Raw genomic sequence first — 19,823 nt, 5'->3', positions numbered from 1 at the left:
AAAAAGACGCCCAGTCTAGATGTATGATTATGATTATAGATCCTTTTCAATTCCCTCCCAGGTTTATTCATGTATATCAGAGCTTTTGTCCATACAAAAGTTACTCTGATGCACGTAGAGGTGGAATATACTATCTCTGTGTGTTTGTGGTCCCGTACAATCCATCACTGTTTGCTCTGTGATGCAGAATATTTGTGAATACACAGACATCATCTGTCATCTGCAGTTCAGCTGAGCAGAAAAAGAGACCCATTGCAGGTGTATTTTTCAAATGAAACATTAAACATCTTTTTCTTTGTGAAAATCAGAGATTCAGTTTCACAAAGATTTTACGTTAATAACTGCTCCACACTTTTATGCTACAGGATATTTCACTTTTATATTTGATAAGTATCAGTTACATGCAGTTTGTGTTGGAGCATCATGTGTTAAGAAAAACCTTGTTCTGAGGACTTGGTATGAAACTTGTGGCCGAACAGTGACATGGTCACTTGCTGAAGCTGAATTGACACTGTGTGAAAGTCCACAAGGATTTAGACAGACTACCATAAAAATGTTAAGATCTGAGTTATTGTAAATGGAAAAAATGTTGTCCACTCATGGCACCACTCAACATAACTTATGGCTTTAGCTTGCCAATCAGACTGGGACCACTCTGACTGCTCCCTGCTGCAAGACACTCACTTCTTACAATACTTCACACACAACACAACAATTTGGCAATAGTTAATTTACAAAAAGACAACAAATGCATGATAAATCCAAAATGGACAAATAAAAACATGTCAAAAGAAATGTTTTGGAAAGTTTTAAGAACTAAACTGAACTGTAAATTTGCAAACTTTTTCCTCTTACAGCATTACATTACAGCACAGTACATTAAATGATATGTTCATTACAGCAGAGTAATGTACAAATACACTGATCATGAGGTGGAAGCCATTATAAACATCTCGGTAAATGTCACAGATTATTCACACATCCAAAAAAAATAGAACTCCTCCCTGTCCCGTGTGATGATGATGAAATATTTCAATTATTGCAGCTTTGGATTCAGCCTCACTATTGTGAAATAAAATGTCATAGCTGTCTCTCACCATTTACTCTCATGGTTTAATCTAGCCTCTGACTCTCACCAATCAATAGCCCTTTCTTGCATGGAGACTCAAGGATGTGAGACAAGCCCTTAGAGACTTAAGACAATCCCCCTCTTTTTCGCTTTGAGCGCCATATTCCTCCTTTAGCAGCTACGTGATGAAAGAAAGACGGAGCAATAGATGGCTGTCAAGGGCACTGTCTGTCACCCAGAAAAAAAAAAGACAAGATAAAGCCATTCTCCTCCCTTAGGCCCTCTTAGACCTCATTAGAGAGGTAGGATGGGAGAGACCTCCCCCTTCCACTTCTGCACTGTGGATTGATCCACAGTAGATTCATGTTTTGCACGGATAACAAGAATAGTTTGGCATGACAAGGGAACAGAAAGGTGTATTGGTACCGCTGGCTTTATCAGGACAGACATATTGAAGAAGGACGTTTGATGACATTTTCGTTAGATCTGATAGAACTTGCAACTGTGTCAGCTAACAAACTAATCAACTCACGTCTTTCGTCTAATGTCATTTAGACATTGCCGTGTCAGAGCCCATAGCAGAAATGCTGCTGAATGCAGAGGAGAGCTGGCTGCAGAGGCTGAAGGACCCTTCTGCTCCTCTTCCCTCTACCGACCAACGCTATGATGGCGGTTCTCACGACCTCAACACTCCTCTCAAAAACTTGTGGGTTAACAAGTTCCATGAGCACAAATGCAGCCTTATGGTTACTCTGTAAATCTATTTGTTCTGTCAAACTTCTGCTGTGTCTTCTTCCCATGTCTTGCCTGACTATCTATCGTACAGGAACCCTCTGGGTCTCCCGATCTCTAAGCGGGACAGCCTGCTGGAGAAGTGTGCCATGTTCAGAGATGCAGGCGGACCGCTGAGTCGACAGCCCTCTCAGGATAATGGCCTAGATGGCCACTTTAGCTCTGGACCCAGCAAACTGGAGCAGGTACTTTCTCTTCAGGGATTGTGCAAGAATTCTTATATTGCTTTGCTTTCTTCGAGTTGATTCAGCTGAGCCTCAGATAATCTCAAAGTGAGACATTTTTCATTTTTGTCTATTTTAGATAGTACAGCAATTAGCATGTGTTGTTCTTCACGTTGAAGTTTTTTAGGGGCTTGTAATATCAGCAGAGCCGTTACTTTATTGTATCTTGTATCATATCTTAGACCAAAGAGCTCTGTTGATCTTCCAGTGATGGTCGAAGAGAAAACATGCTAATAAACAACAAGATATTTAATTGTAGAATTATAGAATACATGTGGGCATCAATCAGAAACTGCTTTCTCTGAGTTCAAATTTAATTAACTTCCTTTTCTCAGGTCAAGTTGATGCCTCCAGCACCCAATGATGACCTGGCGTCCCTCAGCGAGCTAACCGACAGCAGCCTGCTCTATGAGATGCAAAAACGCTTCGGCAATGACCAAATTTATGTAAGACTCCACTGTCCTTTCACGAGGAGCTCCACACAACATCAAACATACAGTAAAACTTGGTGAAAGATGAAACAGCATCACTGCTGCAGTACATTTACTTATTTACAGTACAGCAGAGCGTTGTTTACAGACTGGGGATTCCAGTGTAAGAAGTTCACATCATACATTCTTCACACCCATGAGTCCTGCTGAACACTGGGTTTCCCTCCAGCATATGTACATCTGGTATTCGGAAGTAAAAACATCATACATATAGTAATGAGATACAATCTGGAAAAACCCAAGAGGCGTGTAGAGAGTGTGCCACATTCAATCAGATAGTCAATCAAATCTAACTTTATTTATAGAGCTCTTTATCATACATAAAATGCAAATTGTGCTTTCCATAAAAACGTAAGGAACACACCACCCACCCCCTTCTTTTCCCATCCTTTCCTATCAAGTCTACATGGCCATAAATTTATCATTGTAACATATGCATAAACATAGTTATATAGACACATATGGACATGAACTTACCCACACAAACATAACAAACACACGCACACACCCATGTAACCCATGTACATGTCTCAGTGTCTCACAGCGCTATCCTAACCCCCACCACACACAGTGGGAAAACTAATACACTGGAGTGCCGATATAAAAACTAAAACAAAAAAACAAACATGGAAGGAATGTAATATTAAAATGATATTGTAATTTCTTGGGTTTGAAGAATCAAATCAGAACTGGGCATTGTATTTTTTTTTTCTTACATTATGAAGATAAAGACGTAATGTCTTTAGCCAAAAGCTGCATTTGTTTCTTTATTTTCTTCACTCGGCTTGATACGGGTTGTTCTTTTAGATACGTCACTGGGAAATTATACCCTGCACATGCAGTATTTAGTCCAGCTGAAGTAAATAAAGCATGGTTGACTAATAAACAAAAACATTTTTGTTTTCATTCTTTAAATAGCAAAAGCCAAAAGTGGAAAAGCTTTGATCAGTCTCTGTTTCATCATGCCAACTCCAAGCTCTCACTCACACTGGTGAAAATGACTAAATCAATATGGTTTTGATCGATTGGAGTACAAAATCTATAACTATATTCCGAAGTGAAATTCTTTCATCTCAAACAATTGGTCCATTTTATATTGGCTGTTTTTTCCTTCCTCTCCTTCCAATCTCAAGTCGCTCCTTGTGGGGATGGAGCCATATAAAGACTGGAACCAGATCAATGCGGTGCTGTGAGTGTATTGTCCTCCCTATGAGGAGGCTGTAATAGTCCGTTATTACAGGAACCCAGATGGGCAACGGACAGCAGGGTTAGGCCACAACGGGAGGCTAAGATAAGGGGATGACAATGAAAGGAGGCGGAAGTGATGGACAGAGAAAAGAGAAGATTTGAATTCTGAAAGATGAAGTCCAAATGAAAGGAGTGCGGAAAACAGTTGCTAAATGCAGTTAACATGAAGAGATCAGACTGTTTGTCTGCGTATAAAATTTAAAAAAAAAAGTAATTAAAAAGTAATTAGAAAGTGCACAGTTTTACAGTTTTACTACATTTATTTATAACAAATAAATAAAGCCAGGAAAGCCAAAAATATCTTTGCACTGGCATAAAGTTTGCAGCATAATATGAAAAATGCCACCCTTTTCTATCTTTCTGTAGCTTTTTTTATGCAAAGTAGAGTTATATTTATGAGGAAGTTGAGATGAAGGAGAACAAAGGCAAAAATACTCCATATGTTCCCAGCAGGGGTGGTCAGTGAAGGGGCTTTCATGAGTGGTCGCTCTCTCCTGGCAGGAGAAAGACCAGTCCTTCACCAGACCCCTGTGGAGAGAGCAGCACAGACACTGGGAGGGATGCAACAGAAAACAGTAATGAAGGCTGGATTAGTGACAAACGTCATGAAATTAAGCAATTCTCCACTTTTTTTCAGGAAAAAAAAGTTTTTACTTGGTTCAGAATAAATAAATTACCACAAAGAAATCCATTTCGCTCCATGTTTGCCAACCAGTTGGGAATTTGTTGAAGTCATTAACCTTGAGCTTGGGCCTAAGGACAGAGCAGCATGTTACAGAATGTTAGCAAAGCTTGAGCTCTCCCAGGGGACGAGGTTTAGCCCTCAAACTGCCTTCGGGGCTCTTTACGAGAGGCAGAGGGTTAATGGTGTGGTTTAGAGGGTCAAAAATTTGGAGGGAGTTATTTCTGTCTAAATGGCCATAGGGTTCATATATGGGAGAACAAATGTCTTGTCTTTACTAAACAAAGGTCATCAGTCAGCTTTGTCATTCACTATTTATTCCTTGACCTTCCTCTTGCATGACAATACTGTACTAAAAAAAAAGAAATACCACCACCATCAATGTTTTTAAACCCACCTTCAGCTTACCTCAGTCAGAGTGGTCTGCTTCAGAATATCCCTACCACCTCTCACATGATGAAAAGGATCACATCTTCAGTCAATTGTTCATTTGTGTGTGACTCTTTTATATTAACAGGGCTGTGTCAAGAAAAAAGTAGATATATTTAGATGTGTGTTATTAACGGATGTTTTTCTTCTCTTATTCAGACTTACATCGGACACATTCTTCTCCTGGTTAATCCAAACAAAGAGCTGCCCATCTATTCCACCTTGGTAAGCATACATGGAAAGTTATGCAAGTGTGTATACATCCATCCAAGACACCTTTCCTTAAAGATAAGCAGAACAGGATCAGATTAAATGGACCTTTTAGTTGATAAATAATGCAGTCTTCCTGTTAGTGATCCACAACATAATGCTGACTGTGTATCAGCCACAGACACATGCACTACTTGCACATACACACCAAGCACACTCATCCTTCGACTCACAGAGTCTCTAACAGAGTCTGTGTACACTCCAGCCGCTGTCTGGATCCACTCCAGGCATTTCATACCCAACTGGGAGGGTGTGAGGAGGAGAAAGGAGGAGCTGGTGTGAGAAGGACATATGTCACAACATGTGTGATCTGCTGGCCGTGTGTCAATCCCTCTGCTGTTCTGCTTCACCACCCATCCCTCTTTCGCTTGTCTACACCTACAAATACAACACTGCTTGCGTGTGTGCTTGACTGGACACACGGGGATGTTACAGCCTGTTCACAGATCTGAATAACAGAAGATGGATGGTCGACCGCCTCAAACTGTACACTTGATTTAAACTCTAAGACTTCCTTATTTATTCTTCTTAGGTAGATTTATGGAGTGACTGTTTGCTTTTAAGTATTTCATGAAATAAGGATTCAGATCAGCTTTTACAATGAGGAGTAAACCACACTCTTCACATGAACACACACCTCAAGAAAGTGATACCCAGTGTGGTTTTGCTGTTTTGTGGAAACTGTATCCCCTGCCTCATTCAGCCATGATGTGTCTTTACATGTTACATAAGAGCTGGCTCTGTTTCCCAGGTGAGTCAGTTGTACCTGAGCTCCACCGGCCGTCTGTGCTCGTCTCTGCCACCTCACATCTTCTCCTCAGCAGAGCGGGCTTACCACATGATGCAGCAGGAGCGACGCCCGCAGTGCTTCATCCTGAGGTACAAACTCGCCCAAAAGCAGCTCGGACATTTTTACAGCTGAATAATCGTGTGAATAATTGACAACCTGGCCACCTGGCTTGTACCCACCCCTTAGGCCGCGCACCTGTTAAACACTCCTTGAGAGATTAATAGCTCTCATCCCGGGTCGAGCTGCAGACCTGTTTAGTTCACACAGAGATGGATGTTTGCTGGGAGCGTCACAGCGTCTTGCTCCTTGTCCTCGACTGGACTGAAGCAGCTCCCTGATTGCAATTAAATCCTGTTCCGGCTCTCCAGTGACATTCCCGCTGAGTCGTAACCAATCTGGCAGGGACTTAATGCACCCTGGCCACAGGCAATCCATCTCACTCACACACACACACACACACACACACGCACACACACAGTGACATTGTATGTGCACCGACAATTTACACAGGTTCTTGTTTCCTTTCCCTGCACTTTATCATTTCTTCTCTTGTTTCACTTTTAGCTCAGCTTTCTGTTGCACTGTTTTCTCCTCCTACCTTGAGACACACACACACACACACACACACAAAATTCTACGCATTTACAAGGCATCAGTTGCCCAGAAACACACACAAACACACACACACACACGCACACCCCATCCCCTTGTCTTCCCTGAGGCAAGTGCACTAACAAAATGCCCTTCAAATCTAATAAAAACCGGTAAATGAAAAGACAGTGAAAAGACCTTTGCACTTCACACTCAGCAGGGCTTTTAGTAGGAAATGTGGCAAAACACATACACGCACATAAACGGCATGCCGCGGTCATTTCTGAGAACTTCTGACCTTCTGAAGCCATCTGCTTGGTGTTACCGTGCAGGTCTCGACTCTGCGTGTCAGCGAGTGTCAGAGCATGTAGTGGAGAGGTACCTTATGTCAGCCTTAATATCCACTCGACAGAAAATTAAAAGCAGGCTTCTGTATGAAAAAAAGAAAAGCAGCGGTTAGTCGGACAAAATAACCAGTGTCACAAGGAATAGATGAGGGACATAACGGGCAGAGGTCCCTCAAGGAGTGATGTCAGGCGAGTGGAGACATTTAACTGAGATGACAGATGTGGGAGACACCCGATGACAAACGATCCACACCTTCTGAGACACATACAGAATCCCAGTTTAACTCATTTCATTGATTACTCATTTTCATTTGTTATGTGCAAAAATGAAACACTAAAAAAAAGTATAAACATGTAATGTATAAAAAGTTACACATCATCCAAGCCAAAAGTAACGTGTAAAGACATGCAGGAACGCTGACGGAACACAGCCAACTTGTTAATGCATAAATATTGATTTAGTCGGACAATATAAATGGACAGTACTCTGATTACTTTGTTACAACCCTCATGTTTCGGGCAAAGCTTCCTCAGTTGTTTCCTTATATATTCATTTAAGTTCAGCTTTCGAACCTGTGTCGCGGTGCAGGAAACCCAGGGTTAAGTTACCTCCGTAAGAGAAAAACCTACTTTGTAATACAGGTCTTTGAAATGTCAGCAAGTGAGACGAGAACATGCTAAACCTGAGATATCAATATTTAATCCACACCTGCTTCTTTTTGTGTCCCTTCAGCGGTGAGAGCGGTTCAGGGAAAACCGAGGCGTGTAAGCACATCGTGAGACACCTGACAGCTCGCTGCAGCCCCAAAGGCTTTGCTCTGGAGCCCAGAATGAAACACGTACGTCTGAATGTGTCAAGATGTTGCTACGCTTCAGTCAGTGGGCGGGGACAGGCTTACATCCTGAAAAATACACTGATTTTACATCCTCTGATGGATCTTTTTATTGAGAGGCATCCCACCTTTTCCCATTGTTTTTCTGTCTGACCTTATTTTGAGCAGCTTTTGTTCAGAAGGAAGAGTTGTTTGCTAACTTAAAAGTCATTGAATTTTAGGCTTCCCCTATCCTTGGGCATGACACTGAACTCCAAGTTGCTCCCCGATGTGCCTATCGGGGTATGAAAGCCAGTGATGGGAGAAAGGACTTAGTATGTAGCAATAGAAGTACTGTGTAAGCGTGTGTGAATGTGACTTGTACAGTAGTGTAAAAACACTTTGAATAGTCAGCATATGATTTCTAAAAGTGCGATATAAATACAGTCCATTCCTGGATGAAGCCAACAGTACGTGCGTGTGTCTGTTGTTGCTTACAGTAAATCTTACTTTACCTTTTTTTCACCAGTCTCTGCTGGTTTTCTGCAGCTGTGGTGGAGGACAGAATAGATGTATGACTTAGCCAAAGGCAATATGTGGAATTTACTCTTTTGTTTCTAAAAAAACCCATAAATTTGTTAAATATTGCTCATGGATCATTTGTACTCTGTCATTATACCCTCCATATTTTGGATGAGTTTAGACTAAAGATGATCAGTATGGGGGCGGCTGTAGCTCAGGAGGAAGAGCAGTCATATTTCAACTGGAAAGTTGGGAGATTGATTCCAGAATTCCCCTGACGATGTGCCAAAAGAAAATGAACAAATTGTGGTAGAAGTGTGTGTTCTCACTCATATGTAAGTCACTTTGGATAAAATTGTCTGCTAAATAACTGTACAATGAAGAACATCAACAATTCCCTCAGTCCCTTCACGGCATGTTTTTTAATTGTTCAGGATATTTTAAACTCAGAAGCATTTCTCAGGCAGAGAAACTGTATAAGATACCTTGAGTTGATATCTGTCATTTAAGAAAAAGCATCTTAACACTCTTAAAGCTTTGCAGCTTTCAGTTAAATGTAAAAAAGCAAAACATTGTGTTTAGAGAAGACAGACTTCACTCAGATGACCACTACTTGAGTCTTGCTCTATTCCTGTTGTGTGAAGCGACATTCACCTGCTTCGCATGCAGTCATTTAGTCTCTGTGATGTGTATAAAAAGGAGTGTGTAGCCTGGGAGTGCTGCTGTCTGATGAAGTCATCGTTATGTAGGCAATATCTGGGTCAGCTTATCATTCTGGGACCCGGCATACCAAATACTGAGATAACAGATGCACACTGACATCTAGTGGTAAAAACTGAAAAGAGCAGGGATTCCCTTTTGTCTGGTCTGGAAGAGAGATTCCTCTCTGCATATTTTTTTGTTTGAAACATATGCAGTTTTACTCCACCACTAAATCATTTCTTATAGCGTAGCCAGTCTTTGATAAAAATGTCCTTTTTTATTTACTTTTCAGGTTAACTGCATCCTGGAAGCTTTCGGCCATGCAAAGACTCAGAGGAACAGCAACTCAAGCCGTTTTATTGAACTGCTAATCATCCAGTACTGTGAAAAAAAGAAGATAATGCTCAGAGGTAGTTGTCCCCCTTGTCTCAGTAACACTGAGACTTTTGTAATTATTATTCAGGTTTTCTCTTCATTTACATCACAGCAAAAGCAAAGCACACAATGATTTACAAGTAATTTAATCAAGTGTTTGTCAGTGAAACCTCAACAGGGGGCAGTAAAGAGCCTTGCATCCACTGTTCCATTTACTACTTTACTCCAGTTAATCTGATCAGTCAGCACTGCCCATTCAGTAGAAGCCAAAGATGAAATGTTTACTACTACTATCCATCATGTAGAGATGTAATTTACTCACATTATTTTACTGACTCAAAAATTGTGTTTGACGTTTAAGCTCGCGTTTACACCTACATGTTGGAAAAGTCTCGTCTCGTCCACCTGCCTCCTCAACAACACAACTTCAGAATCTTCTACCTGATGGCCGAGGGCCTTTCAGCCGAGGAGAAGAGTGCACTTTACCTCAACAATGTCCTGGCTCATAGGTATGTGGTTGTCAAGTGCAACACATGTACGTCAGTGATGCAAAACTACCTCATGCCTAAATGTGCCCGACTTGACACTGTATGTAAAACTACAGGGACTTTGTTGTTATATTTTTGTTACTGAGCCTAAATTAAACCTAAACTTGTATTCAGCCTGATTTTTTGGCAGTTGTCTGAAATGTTTGTAAAAGTTGCCTCCATCTTTTTTGACTGGCAGGTATCTTGGTGGAGGACTTCCAGGAGAGATGCCACCAGTAGCCACAGCTTCAACCCAGAGCCGGGAACATCTGGCAGCAGTCAAACAAGCCCTGCGAGCCTTGGGCTTCAACAAGCAGGTATTAATTGGAACTTTCTGAGTAACCCAACACAATTTAAAAGATGCAGAGGTGCTGATTTCACTTTAACTGGTCACAAGAATCTCCCAGAACCTCCAGTCTATCCATATCTGTAGTTTGAGACTTTCCATCAAAGTTGGACACAAGTTATTCTTTCTTTTTTCTAAATCAAAATGATGCAGTAAAACTTGGTAAATGAGCAAAAAAAGAGCAATGGATTCTGTTAAGAGAAAAAATGCTGCCCCAGTGAAGCAAAACAGACTGAAAACATGACATAAAATACAAACATTGATACCAGCAGTGGAGTAAACCTAAATTAATAGTATCAGGACAACAGCCAGTGCCGGGAGGGAGGAACTAAACCCATCTTTTTACTGCTTTTGGAACACAGAATTTAATAGCTTGCAGGCATGGTCTCAGGTAATTTCTCAAATACACAACTGAATAAGAAAGCATTGACTGATGGGGAAAAATGGCACAGAGCACTCTGGGAAATCAATCAATCGTCTACATAAAATTCTGCCTGTGTGACCAAATGCAGATGATATTTAATATAGCATGGGCTGTTGTGTGCATTGGTACTGTTTGTCCTGCGCACCACCAGCTGTGTTCCCAGCCCATTATCAGGTTCTATTCTTAGATACACAGTCAGCATCTATCAGCAGTGAGTGACCATCATCTCACCTCTTAATCCGGCAGCAGCTAGTACAAGTAGGCAAGGCGTAAGGGACAGAGGAACAGAGCAAAGGATGGTGGTGTTATCAGAGGGCACTGTGGTCCACTGGATAACAGACCATGGTTCAGAGGAGGGGGTGGGAGAGTGTGAGTGGAAGTGATGGACCACCCATTGGTTTCTGTCTAAGCTCTCATCAGGAGACAACTCCCAGTCCAGACCCAAAGGTCAATCGTCATTAACACTCCCTATCGCTCCTTTTCTCTCCCTCGCTCTCTTTCTTCTCCTCCCTAAGCGGGGGGGGGGGGGGGGGGGGGGGGGGGGGTTTGCACTGTGTATAGAGTGTCAGACAGAGACTAATGCTTGTGTTTATCTCTGAGATATCAGTTCCAATATCCTGCCTTGAGAGAGTGAACACACAGACATATTCACACAGGCGCACAAGAACACATCCTCAAACTCAGACCCCCCCTCCCCCCCAAGAGATTCAGAGCAGCGGTATAATGGGGTATTCCATTAAGTGTCCTCTAGTGAAGGGCACAGAGGAAGAGAGAGTGTGAAAGCGGAAGAGTAAAGTGTAAATGGGGGGGGGGGGGGGGGGGGGGGGGGGGAATCCAGATTTTTGCATAATGCTGTTTGTTGAAAGATGATGTTGCAGTAATTATTCTGGATTTACAGGATGGTGCAAAAGTTTCAGGGAGGTTAAAAAAAAATACTGGAAACCAAAAAATACTTGAGCAGTGTAAATTCTAGCCATTTATTTAGATCCCAATTTACAAAATTGCAAACTTAGATAAAGAAAAATAATGTTGGAATTAGTATTTTGTAGCTTTTGCCCTGAAAAGAGCACAAAAGAGTTTACACACAGTTGTTTGAAGGAAGTCAACAGGTTAGTTGGCGACAAACACCCTGCAGAACTTCCCGAGATTTTCTGCAGATGTAAGCTGCTCACATCCTTCTCCCAGATGCGCTTGATGAGGTTGAAATTAGGCTCTGTCTAGGTCAGGCAGCACTTCCAGGAATCCCTGTTTTTTTTTTTGTCGAGATAGTTTTTAATGACTCTGGCTGCATGTTTCTGTTGTAGCCAATCAAGCATGTCCCTGATGGTGCTGTAAAAAAATGGAGGAAAAAAAAAAGAAAAAAAGACTGCTTCTTTTTGGTTGATGGGTAAATCAAAAACTTCAAGGTCTTCTTTGGTACTGGGGTAATAATTGTGACAAAGAAATAAAAGGGTGGCCAAGGCACTCTGGAGGTTCTGAGTTTAAAAAAAGCCATTCTTAAATGGGTGGAAAAAGTTAAAATGCACCGACGCATTGCAGCACACTGCCTGAAATAGATGTTATCCTAGAAAATAGCCCATTTTTTTCTTACTATAACTGACATTTTTCCCTGTTGCTCATACATTTTAGATCTGTTTGAGCTTTTACACTAGTTTTTCTGTAACTAACATACTTTTTCTATCAATTTTCTCTCTGGTAGGAAGTTGACTCAGTATTTACGCTGCTCTCCGCTGTGCTCCATATTGGGGACCTACGTTTCACTGCGCTGACTGATGCCAATTCAGCTTTCCCTTCTGACCTGCAGCTGCTGGAGAGAGGTCAGTGCCCCTGTCACAGCTGGGCCCAGATCGCCACCTTTGAGGAGATGGCCTTGAATGTAGAGAGTGGAGTTCTTCACTCCCCCTCTCCCTTTTTACCGTACCCTTGTAGCTCCTCCTTCCCTCTCGCCCAGTTTTCCAATAGTAGCTAAAGGCCAGAGCATCACCTGTTTGGTAAGCAGTGTTTTCTGCCTAAATGTAACCATAGAGAGGAGAGTCTCAGACATACTCCCCACTGTTGGGGTGGGTGTTTTCTATTCTCTGCCTTGTTCTGCCATTACAAATCCATTCCATGTGCTTGTTTGACCCCTGACCTTTGGTGAGATGGTAAACAAATGACATTAGAACGTCAACAGGAACAAGCCAGAGATGTAATGTCATGGCTGGTGATGTCAGCAAAGGGTTCCTGGCTTTCAGTCTCCTGTTTTCGCTACTTGTTTATGGATTCGGCTCAGAAGTCCGGTGATGACTAATTGCTGCCAGCTCTGCCAATCAGTTAAGCAGGAGCCAGTGTGGCAGAGTTCAGCTTGTTGTGCTGTCAGAGTGATGTCATCATCAGTGCAGTGCCAAGCAGACTGAGCTCTGGGATTTTATCAGCACTACCTCACTGTCGCTTGGTCGATGTTTAATGCTGTTATTTTGACGTTTGTCATCATGCCACGTACTCTCTGATGTATCGTTCTCTCTCTCTGTCTTCCTCACTGTAGTTGCTGGGTTGTTACAGGTGTCATCCAATGACTTAAGCACTGCCCTCACATCCGATGTTCAGTACATTAAAGGTACAAATTTTACAGCCTTCACCGTTTCCTGTATTTTACTGCAAAGACATGAAAAGGGAAAACCTAAATACTCTGCCAAAGTTAAAAAAAAAAAATTATTTCAAGTTTTTTCTGCAAAAAGATGAACTTAAATTGTTTGAAAACATAATAAACTAAAGGCAAAGATGATTGAAATTGTCAATGCTGAAAAAGAGAGATTCCATGTGGTGTTTTTTTTGTACAAGGTGATGTGATCACTCGACGCCACACGGTAGAGATGTCGCAGCAGTACAGAGACCAGCTGGCTAAAGCCATCTATGGACGCCTCTTTAGTTATCTGGTCAACAGTATCAACGACTACCTTCAGGGACAAGACGACTGCATTGGGTATGGATGTGTGTGTTTGTTTGTGTCTACACACCAAACTGATCTGTTTCAAGGAGTGTTTTTTCACTACATAATCATGAAAAGATACTGTTTCTGCTGATATGTTATCTTAAACACCATCTTTAAAATATGTCTGTCATTACACATATGCAACCACTGCCTGTGCAGTACTCACACTGATAATGTCCTGTGACTCATTGTTTAAAAGTTTGTAATAGTTTACATAGCAAGACATGCACGTTTAAGCATGTACACACTGAAATGTAACGGGGGCAGAAATGCAGAACACACCCAAGGTTTATGTGAAAATTTGCACAAAAAAAAACCCCACATACACACACACACACAAAAAAAAAATACTTGTGTACACACACTCCAAGGTGAAGGTCATGGGATCCTCGGTGTCATTGATGTTGTGGGGTCTTATCGTGCTTTGACTGATAACCCCACGCTGCATCTCCTGGAATGTGTTTATTGGCTTTGCCTTGTTTACACGGCAACCACAGAATGTAATAAATTTGGCAACCACGCATTCTTGGCACACCCCTATTAGACATTATTGCACACATACACACAGGAATGACGGTGACTGTGAGAGTTACATAGACAGCAAGTTCTCAGCCCAAATAAAGTGACGTTATGATGCACATGTTTCTGTCTCTTTGTGTCTTCCAGTGATCCTGCCATGGAAATAGGGATCCTGGACATATTTGGCTTTGAAGAATTTCAAAGGAATAGTTTTGAACAGGTGGGATGGTATTTTGTCTTATACAAATATAGTGCCAATTCAAACTTAAGTGGAATTCCAGTTGCTACTCTGAGCTACAGAAATCTCTTTCAATAATATATTGCCGTTGTAGTTTCAAACATATTCTAATTAAATTGTTTAAATATTTGGAAGTCTTAGCTATTTTAGCCCGACATTTTTGTGTGTAATTGTAATGAATGAGCTGAGGTCTGTGGCTGACTGTGGCGTGATTTTCAGTTGTCCTCGGATGAACTGATGACTGACACAATGATTGTCTGTGTGCAAGTTGTAGGCAGCCTGAGGCCTGTGTGTGTGCGCATGTGTGTGCGTGTGCGCTAGGGATGTGAAGTCTGTTTTCAGAAGAATATCTTGGTTTGATTTTTGGCATCACAGTACTGACAGTATACAACGGCAAAGCTGGAAAAACAGAAAAAAAATACAATAAAAATGTTAAAAAAAAACAACAATATGTTACAAAACACAACTTTTTTTTCAGATTTTAACCAAGCAGTGAACACAAAAAAGCACATCAGCAAAAAAAAAAAAAAAACCCAGCAAACTTATAAAATAAGAGACTTTAATTTAGTCTTCAGAGATGTGTTTTCCAAAGTGTGTTTTGTTGTATTCATGTCTTGTACAAGAGGGCCACAAATCAATACAACTCCATACCCATTACTGATTCAAAAGCAAAGCCATAATCCATGGAAATTAGCTGCCATGTTTATTTTCATACAAAGAAAGGTGACCTTTGTTTCACGATTTCATGTCAAAATGACTGTGCACTCGGCTTGTGCGTTTGTTTGTTTGTTTGTTTGGTCAAACAGTGAATTAGATCAAACCTAATAAGGCTTAGACAGTTATTTTTAATATGCAGCAGTGTGGCTCAAATTCCATGTTAATCTATTTTCAGTGCTCAGAGTTCAGCAAAGTGAACAACAGCAGACCTGATTTCCAGCAGGGTTAAACTGGTCGACTTCATTTAGTCATTTTCTATTTTCAGCTTCTGCACTGCAGAAATGGCGTTCTGTATATTACAGGGAATTATTGTATGAGAATTTCTATTCTTTTTCTGTTCGGACAAATCTCTGTGTGTGAATGTGTGTGTAATCCATAGTGCTCAAGAGGCTAAGTGCTTATTCCTGTCATTCAAAGCCGACACCACCTCCCTGTGGAGCTACTGGTTTCTTCCAGCTTTTATTAAGGAGAATGTGTGTTTGTATCAGCTTTTTAGATGGTGTGTGAGTTTGGTGTTTGTGTTTTTGTGGCACTGAAATGAGTAACTTTACTCATTTTGATGTTTTCTTATCCACATGGATGAAGGAAATTGTGTAACTTTTCCTCCTCAGGTCATGGCAAGTAGTAGAAAAGAAAAAAAAAAAAAACATAATTAAAATGATGGGAGGATAATAAGCAATGTTCGTCATTCGTAATGACTTATCAATATCACCCTGCTCAAAACACACTCATTACCTGCAACCCACAGAAGAGACAAAGAGGAGGAACTTAAGATAAACAAAGTTGATGATCTCACGCAGTAGACAACAGTGACAAGCAGGCTCTGACTTGTTTGTACACTCATGTGCATATAGATGAAATATACACACAAGCATGCTCCACACGCGCACCATGATCAGGGTTATTAGAGCTTGTTAATTAGAACTGTGTTTGTCGGGTTGTGTTGTACCTGCTCAGCACTTCGCTAATGAGCTAGCTCAATCAACCCCCTGCTGGGGCGAAGCTTTTAATGGGCTCAACTAGTTCATACATAAACAATAGACAAGTGCCAGTGAAAGAAAACATGGCTGCCACCATGAAACATCTCACCTGCTGGAGACCTTCACTTACAGTACACAGAGCTGCAAAAGGTCATGATGGTTTGTTTCATTTTGTTTTAATTTTTTTGTTATCCTTCCCAGTATATTGATTCAATGGGAACGGTTATTGCATGGGTACTGTCATAAAACTACAGAAGGGGAGGGATAATGTTACATCACATGATGCATTTATTCCTAATTAATCCTAAATTATATGACAGTTCGTTGCCACTGTTTGTTCAGCTTCTCTGTCAGCCTGTGCTGGTCATGTTGTGGCTTTGCAAACGGATGTTGATGGTCTTCTGACACACCAGCACACCTATGGCAAAGTAACTACAACCTTTAGTTGGTATCACACTAGTCAGTGAAACTTTACAAAATTACAATGTCATTTTCAGTCTGTTTTTGTTTGTAACTTTGCCCTTACAGTACTGTGAAAAAAGATCTATTCACCCCTCACCTCTTCCCTTTTGCTTCCAAGCATCTTACAGCGGTCTTGAGCAATAGTTCTCCAAGATACGTGAAGGTCTTACAAAGTTTTTGTTTTGACATTAGCTGCTTTTTCATTGTTTTTTTGTTCCATTCCTCAATATTTGAATCATTTTTCAATTTGTTAAACCTCCTAGCTGTATCAGAACCAAATCATCTATGTGATTCACACCTAAATCAAGGGATGACCCAGTGCTGTGGCTACACAACAGACAACTAAGTAAAAGCACTTTGTTACTTGTAGCTTGTTGTAGATAGAGAATTAATTGACACTTTTTGCACCCAATTCTGAAAGACATATAATTGCCTTTTCTTACCGTGTTATTCTAAAAAGCCATGAGGTAAAGACTTGTCATTTCTCAGTAAAATGCACAATATGTCCTTAAAAATGTTGAGGTGCAGAAGTACAGGACAAAAAAAATGGATTAACTTTTTGTGTTAAAGACCTAAGCGAAGTGAAGACCTTCAGCTGATCAGCTGATGCCTCATCAGAAGCGGTCTCCATGGAAGGGACATTATCAAGAAGTTATTCTTAAGAAAGCAAAATGGGGAAATAAAGGCTGAGACATGCTAAATAACACAAGCCCTGGACTGAAAATCAGTAGCAACAGCTCTGATGGAGGGATGAATTCTCCCCTGAGCCCAGACTGCAGGAGTATTGAAGCAATGTGGGATCATCTCGACAGGATGGAAGAAATGGCAGCTAACATCTAAAGAATAGGTTTGAAAGGTTTTTTTTTTTTTTTTTTTTTTTTTTTTTTTAAATGCCCAAAGAATAAAGTCTCTCAAACCAAATACTGACTTTTAAGCTTATCATAATTGTACATACTCAGATTTTGCCTCATTAATTCTATTTGTTCTTATGTTTGCATATTTTTCAATAAATCCCTGCACCAGTTTCCTGGAAACGAATAAAAGCAAGGAGTGGTTAAAGGTTTTTGCACAGTACTGCATGTTTTGTTTTCTATGGTAAAACATAAACAGGAAATTTCAAAGCCAAAGACTGGAAAAACGAGACTCTTCTGAAGAGCTGAAATGTTCATGTCCGGACTGTAACACTGCTGAAGTATTTGTGTTATGTTAAACAAGCATAACTAAAGTTTCTGCAGCTCAAGAAGAGACGGATGTTTGATCAAAATGTGCGAATGCATAAGAAAATGGGCCTTTTGATGTCTTTGCATGAAGGCAGAACTAGTTGTGATTGTAATTACGCTTTTAAGTTTCATCATGTAATGTGTTGCTTAGATTCTTGTAAATCTACTAATGAACATCAGCAAGACTACTGTTTGCTCTCTTATCTCACCAGCCCTTCTCTCCTTGTCTTGCTTTTCCAAGAGAATTAGTTATCAGGCTCTTCCAAGAACAAGCAGCTTATGTTTGCAGCATAAGTTCCCACGGTGTTCAAATAATAAAAACCCAGAGCAAAACCTGAGGTGACCTCTGTAAATCCAAATCATTGGATGCCTGCTATGTAGTTTTGTGTCCCATATTGTTCCACCTCTTGGTACACACGCCAAGCCACAATTGCCCCTGCACTAGATGAAGACTTTTTGTTTTTTTTTGCTTCACTTTGTCCAAAAAGCCACTATTAGTGTGTGCACCATCCATAAGGTGTTCCTGTTTACGGCTGGTTTCACTGCTTTTATGTGATTAGTCATTTCATTCATGCCCCATTGATTTTCCTATTGGTGCTACAGCAGGTTATGTTTGAGATTGTATTTGTGCCTTTTGTTTGCTTTGAAAACATTCAGCGGCGTGTCTCTGAGGAGCTACACCACATGTGCAGAGGTGTGTGTTTAACGTGCGGTGCGTGTGCTGTGTGCGTTCCAGCTGTGCGTGAACATGACCAACGAGCGGCTAAGGCAGTATGTCTCTGAGGTGCTATTCCAGCAAGAGCAGGCAGAGTGTCTGCAGGAGGGCATTGCCATGGAAACTTCCCGCTCCCCCAGCAACCAGTCGGCCGTACTGGAATTCTTTCTTCAGGTAGTATAAGCCTCTGGTCCGTTTAGACTTTATATGGACTCCATCACTGCACGCCCATTCACTGCTTCAACAAAAGGCTTAAAATCACATCTTACAGATTCTGTTCTTATAGAATTTGAATTGTTTCTGCAAAATAAATTGTTCTGCTTGCCATATTTTTTTCACTTAGGTTTAAGTTAGTTTAACTTTCACTTAAGATATTAAGTCAAATGCAGCATGTTAAAAACAAACAAATAAACAAACATATAAAGCATTGTACCAAGGAACCTGCATACTATTGCCATGTTCACCCAGTGTCCAGACTACGGTGCTTTCCTGTTTGTATTTTCAATACCAGTATCGACCCAAAAAGGACTGAAACAAAGGAATATTACTGAATCTACTTTACATCAGAGAGCAAGCTCTACCCTTTGGGATCAATACAAGTGTCATGAAGAATAATGCATCACCAGGATCAAATGTGCTTTGTAAATATGACCAACATAAATAACATGTGCGCATGTGTTTGTTCCTGCACCAGAAGCCTCAGGGACTGCTGTTTGTGTTGGATGAGGAGAGCCAGAGTTTGAGGCCTGCAGAGCAGAACCTGTACAAGAGGCTGTCGGCCCAGCTGGAGTCTAGCTCCATTCACGGGCTTTCTCTCTCTACCAAGGATGGGAATGGAAACCCCCCACCAAAAGACCAAGGCCCAGCCTTCACAGTCAATCACTTTGCAGGACAGGTTAGTATGTTTAATAGACAAAGATGTAGGGGTGTCACAACATTTGTGGAAAATGAGATCTCCATTGTGCCTATTCTGATTACAGTAGAACCATATGTCTTTTTGGCCTTCAAATGGCAGAAAAATCTTTGGTGTAATTAGTCATTTGGTGTGACACCTTCTCCTCTTGACATTTAATGCTTCTATTATTCCTTTAATGGTCATTTTAAAGTTGCACAGCAGGAAAAGTCTCTTGAAATTGCAAATCTGGACAAAGAACACCGGAGAACATGAAGAAGTAGATGCTAATCCTTTCATTTTACCATCAAAACCCACCATTTCAGGTCTTTAATAACCAGCTGTTTCTGACAATTATTTATCTTTAAATCATTCACAGTTTTGTGTTATTTATTCCTATCAGCCCCCGTGTGTAAAGGATTTAAAGCGTCAATATTTTCTACATGCTTTAATCAATGTTTTTTCAAT

The 19,823-nt window shown here is 40.9% G+C and overlaps 1 protein-coding gene across 1 annotated transcript in view; it reads left to right on the top strand.

The window, feature by feature from the left end:
* The window catches only part of myo16 (myosin XVI), a 99,902-nt gene that overhangs the window by 45,953 nt on the left and 34,126 nt on the right, over nt 1-19,823 (top strand). The window contains exons 9-23 of the mRNA XM_079254054.1: nt 1,625-1,775; nt 1,896-2,046; nt 2,421-2,531; nt 5,095-5,160; nt 5,957-6,084; nt 7,667-7,772; nt 9,262-9,379; nt 9,706-9,853; nt 10,071-10,188; nt 12,341-12,458; nt 13,166-13,237; nt 13,462-13,603; nt 14,279-14,351; nt 18,485-18,637; nt 19,158-19,358. Coding sequence (XP_079110180.1) covers nt 1,625-1,775; nt 1,896-2,046; nt 2,421-2,531; nt 5,095-5,160; nt 5,957-6,084; nt 7,667-7,772; nt 9,262-9,379; nt 9,706-9,853; nt 10,071-10,188; nt 12,341-12,458; nt 13,166-13,237; nt 13,462-13,603; nt 14,279-14,351; nt 18,485-18,637; nt 19,158-19,358 — 1,856 coding nt within the window. The remainder of the gene's footprint in view (nt 1-1,624; nt 1,776-1,895; nt 2,047-2,420; nt 2,532-5,094; nt 5,161-5,956; nt 6,085-7,666; nt 7,773-9,261; nt 9,380-9,705; nt 9,854-10,070; nt 10,189-12,340; nt 12,459-13,165; nt 13,238-13,461; nt 13,604-14,278; nt 14,352-18,484; nt 18,638-19,157; nt 19,359-19,823) is intronic.

The sequence above is a fragment of the Telmatherina bonti genome, assembly GCF_933228915.1.
Source record: "Telmatherina bonti genome assembly, chromosome: 15".
NCBI lineage: Eukaryota > Metazoa > Chordata > Actinopteri > Atheriniformes > Telmatherinidae > Telmatherina > Telmatherina bonti.
This window is presented reverse-complemented; position numbering and strand designations above follow the sequence as displayed.